The sequence below is a fragment of the Prosopis cineraria genome, unplaced genomic scaffold (assembly GCF_029017545.1).
Source record: "Prosopis cineraria cultivar Desert tree isolate PC_DT_omini unplaced genomic scaffold, ASM2901754v1 PC8, whole genome shotgun sequence".
NCBI classification, from domain to species: Eukaryota; Viridiplantae; Streptophyta; class Magnoliopsida; order Fabales; family Fabaceae; genus Prosopis; species Prosopis cineraria.
In genome coordinates this window covers 13,158,533-13,174,745 of record NW_026555339.1, presented here as the reverse complement: position 1 = coordinate 13,174,745, position 16,213 = coordinate 13,158,533, and the positions used below count along the sequence as shown (strand labels likewise).

Here is a 16,213-nt window from a genome sequence, read left to right as displayed (position 1 = left end):
AGCTTTAGATCAAGCTTCACCCACAGTTCTCTTAGTTTCCTTCTTAGCCATACAGTACCTCTCCCAATTTTTATCATTGTTACACAAATGTATGGCTTTAAAACAGTTCTTCTTATACTTGATTTTGTCCTGTACACTATTATTCCACCACCAAGACTCCTTATCTCTCGGACCAGAACCTTTTGATTCTCCCAAAACTACTTTTGCAACCTCCCGTATCTTTTTAGCCATATCCTCCCATATGATGTTAGCACTTCCCTGGGATTCCCAAATTCCTTTATTCAAAAGATTTCGCTTGAAAATATCTTGCTTCTCACCTTTTAATTGCCACCACCTAATCCTTGGTGTCACTACTTATCGATGTTTTTGGATTTTACTCATAATACACACATCAAGGACTAGGATCCTATGTTGTGTCGTTACAGCATCTCCGGGAATCACCTTACAATTTTTACAAAGTCTTCCATCTGTGTTCCTAACAACCAAACGAAAATCAATCTGTGACCTTGAGGCTCTACTTTTGTAAGTGATGAGATGCTCATCTCTCTTCTTGAAACAAGTATTGGCAATCTTAAAATCATACGCCAATGAGAAATCAAGAAGAGTTTGTCCTTCATTGTTTAGCTCTCCAAAACCAAAACCACCATGCACCCTCGCATACTGACCAGATTCCCTCCCAACATGCCCATTAAAGTCTCCTCCAATAAAAATCTTTTCACTCTGTGGTATATGTCGAATCAACCCCTTCAGATCCTCCCAAAATAATTCCTTAAGACTGGCTTCTGTCCTGACTTGCGGCGCATAAGCGCTAACAATATTAACAGTCTCGCGTCCAATTATCATTTTTAAGGAAATAATTCTGTCTCTAATTCTGCTAACTTCTACAACGTTCTTCTTCCACTCCTTATCTATAATGATGCCTACTCCATTGCGTGCACTTACTTTTCCTGTATACCAAAGTTTGAAACATTGAATATCCTTAGCTTCGTCCCCACGCCATTTTGTTTCTTACAGGCAAAGGATATTGATTTTCCTTTGAATTATAACCCCTACAACCTCTACAGATTTACAATTTAATGTCCCAACATTCCAAGTACCAAATCTAATTTTGCTCTTATGGACTAACTTCTTTAGCCGCGTGCGTCCAGAATGACGCGGTAACCCTTGCTCATTTAACACTACATCCGGGCGCCGATGCAGCGGCTCTAACTCACTTATCACTGTACTCGAGCCATGCAGCGCGTTACTTACGGGCAACGACCTAGCATTAACATTATAACGTCTATTGTTCATGTTCATGATAGATTCAACAAAGTTTTATATTGGCTGTTGATGGCCTAACACAACCCTCCTCTTTTATCCGGGCTTGGGACCGACTATAAACATAGGCGGAGTTTAATTACTTTGTGCTTTGTTGTTGGTTTTCAATTCTAGAAAGACTCAGAGACTGAAACATGATGTCTATGATTTATTATAGACCAACATTCTCTCTCCGCGGTACTAAATAATTCGAACATCGACGATCCACGGCAAGCTCTTCCAATGACCGCTTCATCTCTCATGCTAAGAAGAGGACTTGAACTTGATATATTTGGGTTTGTTTAATTTGATTGTAATAAAATAAATCACTTTATAAACTGATAAATTTGACATTATATTTTTTTAACTGAAATTTGACATTATATTAATTTCATATTTTCTGTCACAAATTCCGTTAATAAATTGAAATAAAATATTTTAAACCTTAGTGACAACATTTTTCATCGGTAAATTCTATTCGTAAATTATTTTTGATGTATTAGTATTGGAATAATGATAAAATTTTAATAACAAAATATTTTGTTGTTAAATTTCATCATTAATTTAGCAATAGAATTAGTGATGTCGTTGATTTGATATTTTTTTCGTGTTTGATTTATCTTATTGTGTTATAATAATTTGAGGTGATTTGTATTGTATTAATATACAATTTAAACTAAATAAATGTTAGTTTTAAATTAATGGTGGGGGTGAGGATGTGTTAATTTTAATTGTTTAGAATTTAAAATATATCAGTTACGAATATCAAGTTTAAATTACTCTTAAACTTATAGTTTATAATTAAATTGTATAGTAACTCATATATTATTTAGGGTTTTTTTTTTTTTTTGGTTAATGTTCCCATAAACCTTCGTGGATCTTTGTTTAACAAAAAGTATTCAAGCTTAAGCTTACCAGTCTGTCACAAAAGTAACTTTTACATGGTTTAGATATTTTACAATTTATGGAAAGAAATTTATCTATTTAGCAAATTTGAATTTATATTATCTTTTGTTATAATAATAAAAAAATGATTATTATCTAGCGATTCTTTTAATTTTATGGTATTTTCGTGAGTCTTCATGAAACTCTATTTTACAAAAGTAATAATTCATTATCTAATTATTTTATAATTATTTATATATTCCTAACATATATATATATAGAGGGTACTTTTTTTGTAAGTATATACAGAGCATCTTTTGTCACATTCTATCACTTGCTTTCTCTATTAACTTCACATATTTTTGTTGTTTTTATTTTAAATATATTTTTTATTTTTGCTATCATTTTTAAATTCTACATTTTTAATATATAAATATATTGAATTAAGATGGGTTCAAGTAGAATTTGATTTTGAAGAACCTTTCCAATAATTAACCAAACTTTTTTGACATGCGAGTTAATAATATCTTTATTACTTTCATAAAAACAAATACTAAAGGAAATAAATGGTCTCAGATATGAAGCAATTCGGGATACGTAAAATATCGGTAAAATATCCTTAATTTGAATACCACTAACTGGGAGTGATACCTGATTTACTCATCAAATCATATGTTAAAAATATTTTAAGCCACCAATTAAAGTTGATGTGAGTAATAATAAATAGTAAGTCTCATCATTTAAGTCAGGGTTAAAGATCTAATTTACTTCTTAAATTTTATTTCGAGGAGCACTAGACAAATCTTTGTTGTCCCAATAAGCTAACGTTATTTCTTACTATAAAATATGAAAATATCATTTTAACCAAGTATTTTGACTCACTTCCGAATAACCAATACTGGAAATATCAATAAGTAATTTAAAAGTATTATATATGTTTTAATAAAATCTTTTTAATAATTTAAATATTACTCTTTATAAGTACTCCTCAACAATTTTTTTTTAAATTTATAGGTGATTTGTAAATTAAAATAATTTGATAAATTATAAGTTTTTTCCAAAATTAATAAGTGCTCATTTAAAAATTTGTATATCTTAAAATTTAATTTGTAATTTGTGAGTCAAAATTTGTAAATAATAATATTTAAATTATCAAATATAAAAATATTAATAGTTTAATAATAAATTATTTAAAAAATTAATATTTTTAATTACTTATCCGTGTTGAATAACAAATCCAAACCCGTCTCAAAAATAAATTAATTTATTGTTTATGATAGTAACCAAACATAAAACAATTTGACAATAAAAAATTAACATATTTTATTTTATTTTCAAATTTGAATCTATCTCAAAAATAAATTAATTTATTTTTATTGTAGTAAACAAACATAAAATAATTTGAAAAAAAATAATAGGAATTAGCACCCTTACTAGTTAAATCAGAATTCATAAAAATTATTAAAAATTGAACATTAATCCTTACTTGACTCCAAAGCTCAAAATAGCGGGGAAGGTATATGAAACACAAAATTGCATTTTATTTTTTTATATATAATGATTAGAATTAAAAGTAATAATTTTTTTAAATTATATATTTTTAACAATTTTCATTATTGTTACCTGATATAAAGTTAAAAAATTAATTTTAAATTTTGAAAAATATTAAAAAATTGAAATGATAAAAAATATTCATAATAAATGTGAAAATAATATAATACATAAAAAATATATAATATAATATTTGACCAAAAAAAATTAAAGGTTTGTTATCATTAATAAGAATTTAGGTTTGAATTTAAATCAAATTTATTATTTGAATAAACAAAAATTTATAAATTTAAATTTAATTCAAATTCAAATTCATTTCAAATTATAATTCTGTAATAATTTTAAATTTCTTTTACACCATAGTAATTTAAAATTTCAATCATTTCGAACATCTTCAACTTTTTGTGTTTTTATTGTTTATACTTCTATTATTCTTGTATCTTTTACCATCTTTTATTGATTAAAAAATAAAAATAAAAAAAATTAATCTTTTAGTCCTCCAACTTTTAAGTCACTTGTAACTTAATCTCTTAACTATTATTCGCTGTGACTCAGTCCCTCAACTATATAACTCGCCTATGACTCAGCCCCTCAACTTTTGAATCACTTACAAATTAGTCCCTTAGCCTTTGTTAATTTTTTTTCATGTTAGCTTATATCTCACATTAATGAATAAGAAGAGGATATTTTAAAATAATATATGAGCATTTTTGAATCCCTCTTATTTGATAAAAAATTTTTTAAAAAAATTAAAAAATAAGGACCGAGTTATAGATAAATCAAAAGTTGAGGGACTGAGTTGCAGCGAGTTATAGTTAAGGGACTGAGTTGCAAGTGAGTTAAAAATTAAAGGATTAAAAGATTAATTTTTTTTAAAAATGATTTCTCCATTTTTATTTTTTATTTTCATTTCAAATCTTAGTTGATCTTTTTTATTGGGATGTCGGGCTACTTGCATAGCCAAGTATTTTGCAATTTAATTTCCAAGTACTCACATTTTTATTAAAGTTTATTTCTTTCCAGTTCAATAATTTACCAATTTTTTAATTATATTTGTTTCCTTTACCTTTACAGCTTGATGAAACTGTAGTGAAAAACTGCAAGATATTAATGTTTGACATCCTTACTTTGTCTATGTCACATCAAGAAAATATTGAAAAACAAACGCAGGATTGAGATATAAATTAAAATCACAAAATATAATCATAAGTAATAGATCCTCTCAATTAGGTGTTTAAATCCAATCCTTATATATATAGTACTTTAATTAAAAGTTATCAATTGCCTAAAACTTTTATCTAATTAGTTAATGTTGTGCTAATTTTTTGAAAGAAAGATTTTACCATGCATCCTTTGTCAACAAATCAGATTATGAACTCTTTGTTTAAGCTTTTTCATATTTTTTTTTTTGAAAAATGTATTTCATAAAATTTTATGTTGTTTGATTACACTTTTTAAAATAATCAAAATAAAAAATAAATAAATTTTCAATTATTTTATGAAGTTAATTTGAATAGTTTCTTACAACAATTTAATATGGTAAGTGAAAGAAGATAATATAAAAATACAGAGACCTATAAAGATATGATAAAATTTTAAAATAAGTAAATAATAATTATTTTTGATTATTCCAATCAAATGTAAAATAATATTTACTTTTTATAAAATATTTATTATTTTTGATTATCTAACTTTTATAAAATAATATTTACTTGTTTATTTTTTTCAATTTTAAACAAACGAATCATATCAAGGATCGAGATTTCCATCAATCACCCTCATTTTTCACAGCAAAATTATACTTCTTATTTTTTTTTAAATTTAAAATATTTTTTAAAAAGTTAGATATTTAAAAATAAAAAATATTTTTAATCTTTTAAAATAAAATTATTATTTTTTAAAAAAATATTTTTATTAATAATAATTTTATATTTATTATAAAATGTTTAATAAAAATAAATATAAAAAATAGAATTAATTTAAAAATAAATAATTATTTTATTAAAAAATAAAATTTAATTAAAAATATATTATATTTTTAAATGAATGGTATATTTTTGCATGTTATGTGTAAAGAATTAGTTTTAAAATATACATGAAATAAAATTAGTGCCTCCCCAGTCTTTCCCTCATCATCGTACTTTTGCAGAAAGTGTGAGGCCTGGACTCTTAACCCTTGCCCCTTGCTGCTTTTGCCTACCCTGCACCGTGACCGTGAACGTTATTCCGGCCAGAGCTCGCTGGAAGGGAGGGACTTGTTCGGTTCGCTGGCCATCGTGAGTCTTTTTCTGATTTTATAATCAGTTATCGGGTCAAAAATAAATAACCAGCCCCTAAACGAGATTCGAGTGTATTGGAGAATTCGGATTCGACCCGTGGATAATCGCTCGCCATTGTTTTGTTCGTTGGGCAAGCCATCTGCCACCCTTTCAGCCTTTCCGACGTTCGCCGAGGCTCATTGAAGCAAACAAGGAAAAAAGGATCTTTGAACCAAATCCAGATTTGAGCATGGCGCATAGGTTGCTTAGAGACCATGAGGCAGATGGTTGGGAACGATCTGATTTCCCTATTATCTGCGAATCATGTCTGGGTGACAACCCATATGTTCGTATGGTATGTATCTTCTTATTCCCTCTTTGTTTTAATCCCTTTCACAAGTATAAACAATGCTGAGAAACAAGAATTAAGGATATTTAAAAATATTTGTCTTTCCTATCCGCAAAGAATTATATAACTTAGGTTTCTGAGATTGTAAACTGGTTTGTGTGCGCTAGTCTCTAGTTTAAAGTTCTTGTGTAACAGGTCGGTTACTGTGCGTAATTGGAGACCTAACTCTATTACCTTGTACCAGCTATGAAAAATACATATTCCAATAACTATAGCTTGTAATGTGTGTGTTTGAATCCAACTTTTGTTCACGAAAATTAAGCTTGCCCTGTGCAGAGTGATTAATCTGTAAACTACCATTAAATTCTTCATCTTGTTGCGTTCATAATAATCATTTTCAGACTTTAGCATATTTCTCCGAGGAAGTTAAATTTGTTTATCTAACTTCTTTAATTGTTTAATTTATGGGTATAAATGGATGCAGACAAGAGCTGAGTATGATAAGGAGTGTAAGATTTGTACACGGCCATTTACTGTTTTTAGATGGAGACCTGGTCGAGATGCAAGATATAAGAAAACTGAGATCTGCCAAACATGTAGTAAACTGAAAAACGTTTGTCAAGTCTGCCTTCTGGATCTTGAATATGGATTACCAGTTCAAGTCCGAGACACTGCTCTCAGCATTAGCTCCCATGATGCTATTCCAAAGAGTGATGTTAATCGGGAGTATTTTGCTGAAGAACATGATCGCAAGGTATTATTGATTTTACTACCATATCTTATAGTTGATGATACTTGCCCATAATTTTAATGGATGTTACGTTGGTGTTCTGCAGTTATGCCTATCGTCATTGTTATAGTTTAAAATTGATGCATACAAGTTATGACCGTTCGTAGATATGCTACTGGTACATAGTTTTATGTAGCTTAGTTAATTATATCATCTGCTTGCGCACATAAAGAAAAGGAAGGGGTCAAGGAAATGTCTGTTAACTTATTTTTGGCCCAAAAATCATGGGGATGAGTTATTAGGAAGTGATGATGCAGGACAAGGAAAGAAATACACTAATACACTATTGAGGCTAGGCATTGATATAGGATGTTACCTAGAATGCAACAGATAGATAACTCTAGAATCCAACAGAGAAAGCCATCCTGAATATATGATTCATATTTACAAAAATTAGTTGCATTGTATTTTTACATGTAGGAAGCCTTGTATAGGATTAATAAAATTTGATTTACTAGGAAAAATGCTTGTAGGATTATCCTATCCTCGTACTATCTTCAATGACTCTAATTTAATTATAGTTACCCTAAAACTACTTAAAATAACTAAATGAATTCCCTATAGAAATTACAGCAAACTATCAAAAGTCAATACTTATGTAATTATGGATCAACCTTGTCTTACGTTTGGAAGGGTTACATGTTTACATAGAAGTTGTGTTTATGGATCAGGCATATCAATGGCTGTATTCCAGATTCTAAAAGCCCATGATGTTAATACAATGATTGTTGTTTCTGTCATAATGTTGTCTCAGCAAATTTGAGTCTTTTTTTATTAGTTCGGTCTGGAGAATTGAATTCTGTTGGATTTATATATTCATTATTGGTTTTCCTTCTCATTATTTTTGAGTTTCATCTGAATTTATATAACTTTGACTGTTGGATTTGATCTTTTCCTCTTCCCCTGTATATTTCCCTTCTGAATGTCATGTTGAACCTGCTTTTGGTTTCTGCTACCTCTCCTCAATTTAATAAAATCTGATAACTTAGTTTGAGCATAGTCATAATTTGAGTGTGTTTATCTAGGTTGCATAGATACAGGTATGAGTATCCGATCCGATACGATATGGCATGATATGGGGATATGGAAAATTTTCAAAATTTTAGGATACAGGTACGGGGACATTTATAATATATATTTCAATATTTTATGATATAAGTATAGATATTTTGATTTTTAAACAAGAATTTCTAAAGTAATATAAGGATATTTATAGTAATTAACTAAAATATTAAGTCTTTTTTCAAGTTTTTAAGTAATATAGTAAAAAATTATTGAAAAAAAATCATATCACAAATGTTAGAATATGAGATACATATGCAGAAGTATCTTACAAGTATCGTATCGGATATGTATCGGATACGGGTACATTTACTTTTTTGCAGTATCCGTGCTACACTAGTGTTAATCAACCTAGCAATCAAAACTCCCAGGCCACTTCCTGTTATTTAATTGACCAATCTAGCATTTATGCTCAATTATATTCTCTTTGATGCTCCATTTAACATGTACTATTTTCTGTTTCAAATAGTTTATGTAGTTATCAGTCTATCAGCATAAGGGAGCAAATTTTATATGTTGTGAATTGTGGTTTTTGTACCAATTTTAGGATAATTTTTTGTTGCATATAATTGCTTTATTTTGTTGTCTTGAAAGAAGCCCAGAAATACTTGGAAGTCTCATGAAGCTCTCATTTGTTCCTTACTTTGAGAATTTCTCAACCATCAAATCAATTATGACTAACAATTGAAATATTGTTCAGACTCGAGCTGGCTTGGATTATGAATCCTCATATGGAAAAGTACGCCCAAATGATACTATTTTGAAGCTTCAAAGGACAACACCATACTACAAAAGAAACCGGGCTCATGTTTGCAGTTTCTACATAAGGGGTGAGTGTACCAGAGGAGCTGAATGCCCTTATAGGCATGAGATGCCAGTGACTGGGGAGTTGTCACAACAAAATATCAAAGATCGTTATTATGGGTACGTGTAGTTTGAAATGGCTTCCTACTTTAGTCATTGTAGTGTCTTAGACGATTGTGTTAGCTAGTGTTCATGTTTTTTTTTTGTTCTGGGCTTCTTACCAGGTCTGATTCACTTAATTTAGCTTGCTGCATGGTTCTTTGCTTTTACATTTTGTCTGCAGTAAAGAGTGACAATCTATAGGGAATGGTTTTTTTTTCCCCCCGACAAGACGGGCAAAACAAGTAAAATAATCAACAAATGAGATTAATTTATTGCATGGATAATTTATGATATCTGGTATTTCTTTATGGATACTGGATACAGTAATTATCCTTAATCTCACATTTCCTTCCTTTTGATTTCTTATTTTCTGGTCTATTTTCTTTTAACTGAATATTTTTGTTATGTTAACTTTCATAAATTGGTGATATCATTTGTCGCTTGGAATTTTTTTTTTTTTTTTCTAAACTTGTAGGGTGAATGATCCTGTGGCGTTGAAGTTACTTGGCAAGGCAGGAGAGATGACCTCTCTGGAGCCTCCAGAGGATGAGACCATTAAAACTCTCTATGTTGGTGGGCTTGATGCTAGGGTTAGTGAGCAGGATCTGCGTGATCACTTTTACGCCCACGGTGAAATAGAATCCATCAAGATGGTGCTCCAACGGGCTTGCGCTTTTGTAACCTACACAACCAGAGAAGGTGCAGAAAAAGCAGCAGAAGAGCTCTCCAACAAGCTAGTTATCAAGGGCCTAAGGTTGAAGCTGATGTGGGGCAGACCTCAGACATCTAAACCTGACTCTGAAGGTTCCGATCAAGCGAGGCAGCAGGCATCTGTGGCTCATAGCGGGTTGTTGCCTCGAGCCGTCATATCACAGCAGCAGAACCAGGATCAAACCCAGGGAGTGCATTACTATAACATTCCACCTCCTCCTCAGCAAGATAGAAGCTACTATCCATCAATGGATCCTCAAAGAATGGGTGCTGTTATTCCATCCCAAGATGCTGGTCCTCCTGGTGGGGCCGCTGGGACAGGAGAGAACAACAAACCCAGTATGGAGAAGCAGCAAATGCAGCATTTTGCCCATCCAATGATGCCTCCACCACCTGGGCAATATCACCATCATCAGTATTATCCCCCTCCGGCGTACGGTTATATGCCACCTGTACCTTCTTATCAACAGTACCCGCCACCACCATACAACCCTGGGATGGCTACATCTCAGCCACCACCAGCGGTAAATCAGCCGTATCAGCAAGCTATGCAGCCAGGATCATCTGCTCCCTCAGGGTCTGCACCGGCTGCACTGGCACCGGCAGAAGCAGGAACGTCAACCTCGGCCTCACAGTAGCAGTGGAATTTCTCATATGCTGATGTTCATCTCTATGCTTTTTTCCTGCTTAAAATCGCCATACTGACAGGGAAGATGCTCTTGTATCACGAGTTCTCATCTAGTAGAGTGCTGATATGCCATTTGGGCTTTTGTGGCTTAAACCAGATGTTCTGCGATTTAATTTTGTGCATTTGGTACTCTTGCTTTCCCTTGCAACAGCTTTGTATGTTTTGATTAGAAAGAGTTACTAAATTAGATAAAAATTGCCAATTGATTGGTGTCACCATCAAGTTCTGGATGGAAAGAATGTTAATTGTGAATTTTTTAATTTTTAGTGGACGAAGTTATTTTCCCCTGAAACATGAAAAGCTTCAATTATCTTTTGGAAAAATGGTGCTGTAAAGAATTCTAGTTTTATTAGTAATATGGAGCAGCATGAACATATATTTAAAAAAAAAAAACGATTTCACTTATTGTAAAATTGATCGAACTCGTCTCGAGACTCATTTGAGTATGGTGGAAATGTAATTTCGTCATTGAAAAGCTACTTTTCAATAGACAAGATATGTCTCGATGCAAGAATTATTGGTGTTCAATTTGTATTCATCATAATTGATTCAATTTTATTCCAATCATATTGAGAGATGGATCTTGTCCTGACATGAAAATAATTAGAATGGGATTTTGCGAGATGAGAAAGGAATTCAAGATAGAACGGGACACAAGATTATCATTGAAATGTCCTATTCCATCCCCGAATATTATTATTATATTATTTTTTATTTTAAAAATATAGATTAAATATATTATTTATATTAATATAATTTATATTTATATTAATTATAATTTCAATACGTGCAATTCTTATTCAAAACTAAAAGTTTTTTATATCAATAATTTTAATGATATAAAGTAAATAGGGTGATATTTTTTTATAATATACTAATTATATTAATATAATTTATTCTTATATCTATCTATTTAATAACTTTTATTTAAATCATATTTCTTGTTTTATTTTTAAAAGAGTAATTAACTTTGTACACTTCAATTGAAGTAAAAAAAATAATGATTTGATGTTGCAATTGGCTTACCTGTTGTTGCTGCTCTTATGGCCTCGAAATCACTTATAATTGCTATCATAATGTGTACTTATGTAATTAATGTAATTCAATAATTGACTTTAAATTTTTGTGATTTATGTATTTGTGTTGTTTTAATTTTAAATTTAATAAATTATATGATTTAAAATTTTAATGAATATTATTATCTAAATCTTTCTCTGACATTATTTGACTTATCAGGATGGTGGGACGCCCCGATCTCATCTCGGTCTCATCCCGATTCCTAACAAGATGGGATGAAATACGGGACAAAAATTCAGTCTAAATCTTTTTTTCGAGATGAGACACGAAACTGGGGTGTTCCAATCCTGTCTCGTCTCGTGAACATCCCTAGGAAGAACAAGGGAAATTAATGCATGAAGCTAACTTAAGTATAATGACCTTGATGGGAAAACAATGACATCTGTGGGCTAATTTTATTATCAGACCGTCAAAATTATAATTAAGTCGAAGAACCAGAACATAACTAGTTTACAATATCCACCTCCATTCTTATTTATGAAGTGCATGCATATTTTTCACGTGTTTTGAAAACAGTTATTAGAAGATTGGTTTATTTATTAAAAAAACGAAAAACATTACTCAAGGATGCCCGTGGAAAGTTTATATCAATCAAGAATAGTAAAATTTTGAACTGCAGGCTTTTGGTTCTCAGCTAAAATTAATTTTTTTACATAAAATGACAAAATAGCCCTTAAATTTTAAAATAATTAAAAAAAGCCATCCTACGATCACCGCTGTCGGTAAGGTCATCAAAGCCCTTATCTCAGACAAATTGGCTAAGTCAGCTAAAACCTCAAAATATAGACAAAGAGACTAAAGAGTTTACCACACAAGAGAGAGTAGAGAACTTAAATGAGAGAACTTAAGAGCTTTATAACTTTGCTTGGTTTGTTTGATAATTACAACTGAGAGGTGAAGGGATATTTAAAAAATTCCTCCTTATTATAGAGTTTTCTCACATCTTTAATTGATGGTAGAGATCAATTCAATCCTATGATGTACAATCATTCTTCATTGTCATCAATGTCAATGAGTGCCGAAGACCCCACTAGCAATTGGTCACTAAAGCTTCGATATCAATTAGAATTGGAGAAATGGGTTGAGCACGTGGCTAACCCGTTTAATTCGCAAAATTTTACAGATTGGATTGAAAAAATTGACCCGTTTTTTAAAAAGAGTTGGACTAGTCCAACCCATAAAACTAGCGGGCTAAAATTGGCTGGCCCGTGGGTTAGCATATTTTTTAAAAAAATTATTTTTAAATCATATTTTATCTTTTTATAAATCTACAATAATGACAATATTTTTTAAATATATAATTTATGATTCTCAAATATGTTCTTTACATTTGAAATATAATGTAAATCTTTTTTATAATTTGCAAATAAAATTTTTGTTATAGTTTGTGAAAATGATTTATTAGTTTTTATAGAAATATTTTGAATATATATTATTTGTTAATCTCATAAGATCTATTGATTGAAATCATAAATATGAATTCACTAAGAAAAATAATATGAGTTTATGTTCAAATTTTCTTTCTCAGTAGCAAAGACAGCATACCTAGATGAGAAGATGATTGATGGTAAAAATCTAGCAAAATGAATTTGCTTGGTTAAATTTTATATTTTTTTATTTATTTACAAGTTCTTTAATTGCTAATTTGCTTTAAAATATAAAATAAATATATTTATTTATATTATATAAATTTTAAATTATTAAAAAAATTCTGATAATTTTTTACGGGCCAGCCTGCGGGTTGGCTAGCCTGCTAGAAAATAAGTTGGGTTGGGTTTTTCAGCTTGTTTTATCTAGCGAGCTAGCCCAACCCAACCCGTAAAAATGTCAACTCATGCGGGCTAGCCTGCGAGCTGGCCCATAACTTATTTGTCCAGTGCTAATGCCAATGACACTTTTATGAATAGATATTTTGTAAAGGTCGCCAAGGGTGGCTATCTAAAAACCTTGATGGCTACTAAGTCACCAAACCCATTTAATTATATATGGCAAAAAAATATATGTAACCTAAGCTTTTAAACCACTTCTATATTATAATATAACAGAGTGTTATTAATTCCTAAATAGCATTTGTTATTTTAGTAATGTTATTTATTAATCTAACATAGTTAGTTATAAATTGAGAGTTTTAAAACTTCATGCATTATGCTTATTAAAAATTTGAGTATATTTTTATGAATCATGAATATGTTATTGTCAAAATTTAAATGAATATTTGTTGATAAAGGACTAACAGTTGTACAATTAATCTCATCTTATTTATTTTTCCAAAGCTCAAATGAATAGTTGTTAATTGTGAATACATTATTGTTAAAACTCAAATGAATGTTTATTGATGAAGGATTAACACTTGAATAATTAAGTTTATCTTATCTATTTTTCTAACTTGTTAAAATTTAAATGGATTGTTATTAATTTTAAATGAGTTGTTGTTAAAAATCGAATGGATACTTTTTTTATGTAACAACTAGTGTGGGTAATTGTTGATAAATGATTAACACGCATAATTATGTCCATGATATCCCATTTTTTTGACTTGTTAAAACTTGAATAAATTATTATTAATTTTGAATCGTTAAATCACAAATGGATACTTGTTAATGAAGGATTAACATGTACAATTATGCTCATCTTATCCGATTTTCTAACTTATTAAAGTTCAAATAAATTTTTATTAATTTCAAATGCTCCAACCACCTTTACAAATTATATGTGAATACAAGTGTCATCAGCAATCAGGGCTCCAATGACCTTGTTGTTGGAAGGGTCTTCAGTGTAACATCCCGAGTTTTAATTCCTTGATTAATTAAACCTAATTAGGGTAATTAAGTAAATTGAAGTGGTGTGTGGCCAAAGAGGTCTAATAATCATGTTTGATACTTTTTCAACCCTAGTTGTGGGTCCGGCATTGAGGTAGGCCACTCGGGCATCGAAAGGAGGAGAAAAAGAAGAGTTGAAGTTGCTGTGCCACACGTCACGGCGTATAGATCGTCCGTCACGGTGCACAGCCATTTCTGAGCGAGGGAGGACCTCTTTATGCCATGTGCCGCGGCGCGTTGTGCGTGCGTCGCGGCTCATGGTCATTTTCTGCACTTTATCATACGCGAATTGAGATAGAAAAAGAAAGAAGAGAAAAGAGAGAAAAGAGAGAAAAGAGAGGCGTGCTAATGCTCTACTAGGGTTTGCTTAGGGATCACTTTGAGAGTATTTTGAAGGCTACAAACACCCAAGGTAAGTATCATACCCATTAATCTCCCCTTTTCTTCCACATTTATGAGTTTATGGTTAGGGTTTGATAGTGGAAGTGAAAATTCGATCCATATAGATTGTGGGTCCAAATTTGTTGACTCAAATGGAGTTAATAAGGATAGATTAGAGTATTCAAACCTTGATATGATGAGTTTTGATGTTTTGGGTTGTTGGGCACCATAAATACCCGAAAATCCCGTTTATTATGGGTGGTTGGAAGTTTGTGATGCCATTAATGGGGATTTAATGGCTTATTAATGCTATTGGGAGCTAAAGGTAATTATTAAACTCAATGGTTAGGCTCCACCTCTTATAAAATAAATGTTGGATAGTTTAGGAATAAAGATGGAGGGTTCAATTGTTTGTTATGTTGATGGAATTCAAATTGACTGATTGTAGCTTTGGCTCTTGGTCACCTATTGGAGTGCAAATGTAAGCTTGAAGGCTAATTAATTGAGGGGTAAACTTTTGACCTCTCAAAGGTTTGAGGTAACCAAGAGAAAAATCTACTTTGAGTAGTTATATGTTAGTTGGTTGTGAATGTGAAATTGTAAATGCTTACATGCATGGGATTGGTTGTTTAAGTAAGAACTATATATTAGCTTCTTTGAGTGCATGAAAAAGCTATTTTTGGGCTTGAAAAATGCAAGTGCAAAGTTAAAAGGATTGTATTATGAATATGCCTATATTTTTGAGAAATGAATGTAGTGATGTGTAAAAATAGTTTTGTGTTAATAAGAAATGAATTTTGAGAAAAAGATGAGAATACAAACTTGGGTAGCGCAAGGTCGTGAGCCCAACATGATTGTTGTAATGGTGAGTATCTGAAAGTGAAAAGTGAGAACAAGTGAGTATGGTTTATGGCATGATCAGTGGCAAGAGTTCGCTTAGAGATTTGAGAGTAGAGAAAATTCATATGGTAATTAGGATGCCCTCCGGTGCACGGGGGTTATAGACTTGTCCCACTGTTTATCGAGAGACTGTCCCATAGTTTGTCGAGGGACTAAAACTTAACTATCTCCACCAGTTCAGTGAGGAGAATAGCCTAGGGTATGAGACACCCCAGGGATTCGAGAATAGAGAAATCCGTGGTTTGGGAGTGAATCTTGTGATCTTTAGTCAGGTCACACCTCACAATTAGTGAGCTTAGGTAGTCCAGTTACACGGACAGAGCCCTAATCAATGTTATAGCCCACAATTTCAGTCTGAGGAAATAAGGAGGATATAAGGTTTGTTGATCATTGCCTAAATAAATATATGACGTGTCACACGTGCTAAGTGGTGGCAGGTCACTAGAGTATGGCTCTTGTCACATATCTGAAAATATGACGACAATGTACCTAGTTATGTGGGTAAATAAGCTATAGAGTGATAAATGATAAAATGTG

General features: G+C 31.1%; 1 protein-coding gene across 1 annotated transcript; it reads left to right on the top strand.

Moving 5' to 3' along the window:
• Nucleotides 1-5,868: 5,868 nt before the first annotated feature.
• Nucleotides 5,869-10,701, top strand: LOC129317031 (zinc finger CCCH domain-containing protein 4-like). Its single transcript, XM_054961340.1, has 4 exons — nucleotides 5,869-6,348; nucleotides 6,827-7,096; nucleotides 8,895-9,118; nucleotides 9,576-10,701. The coding sequence occupies exons 1-4, from the start codon at nucleotides 6,244-6,246 to the stop codon at nucleotides 10,447-10,449; spliced, it is 1,473 nt and encodes a 490-aa protein (XP_054817315.1). The 5' UTR covers nucleotides 5,869-6,243; the 3' UTR covers nucleotides 10,450-10,701.
• The last annotated feature ends 5,512 nt before the right edge of the window (nucleotides 10,702-16,213 follow it).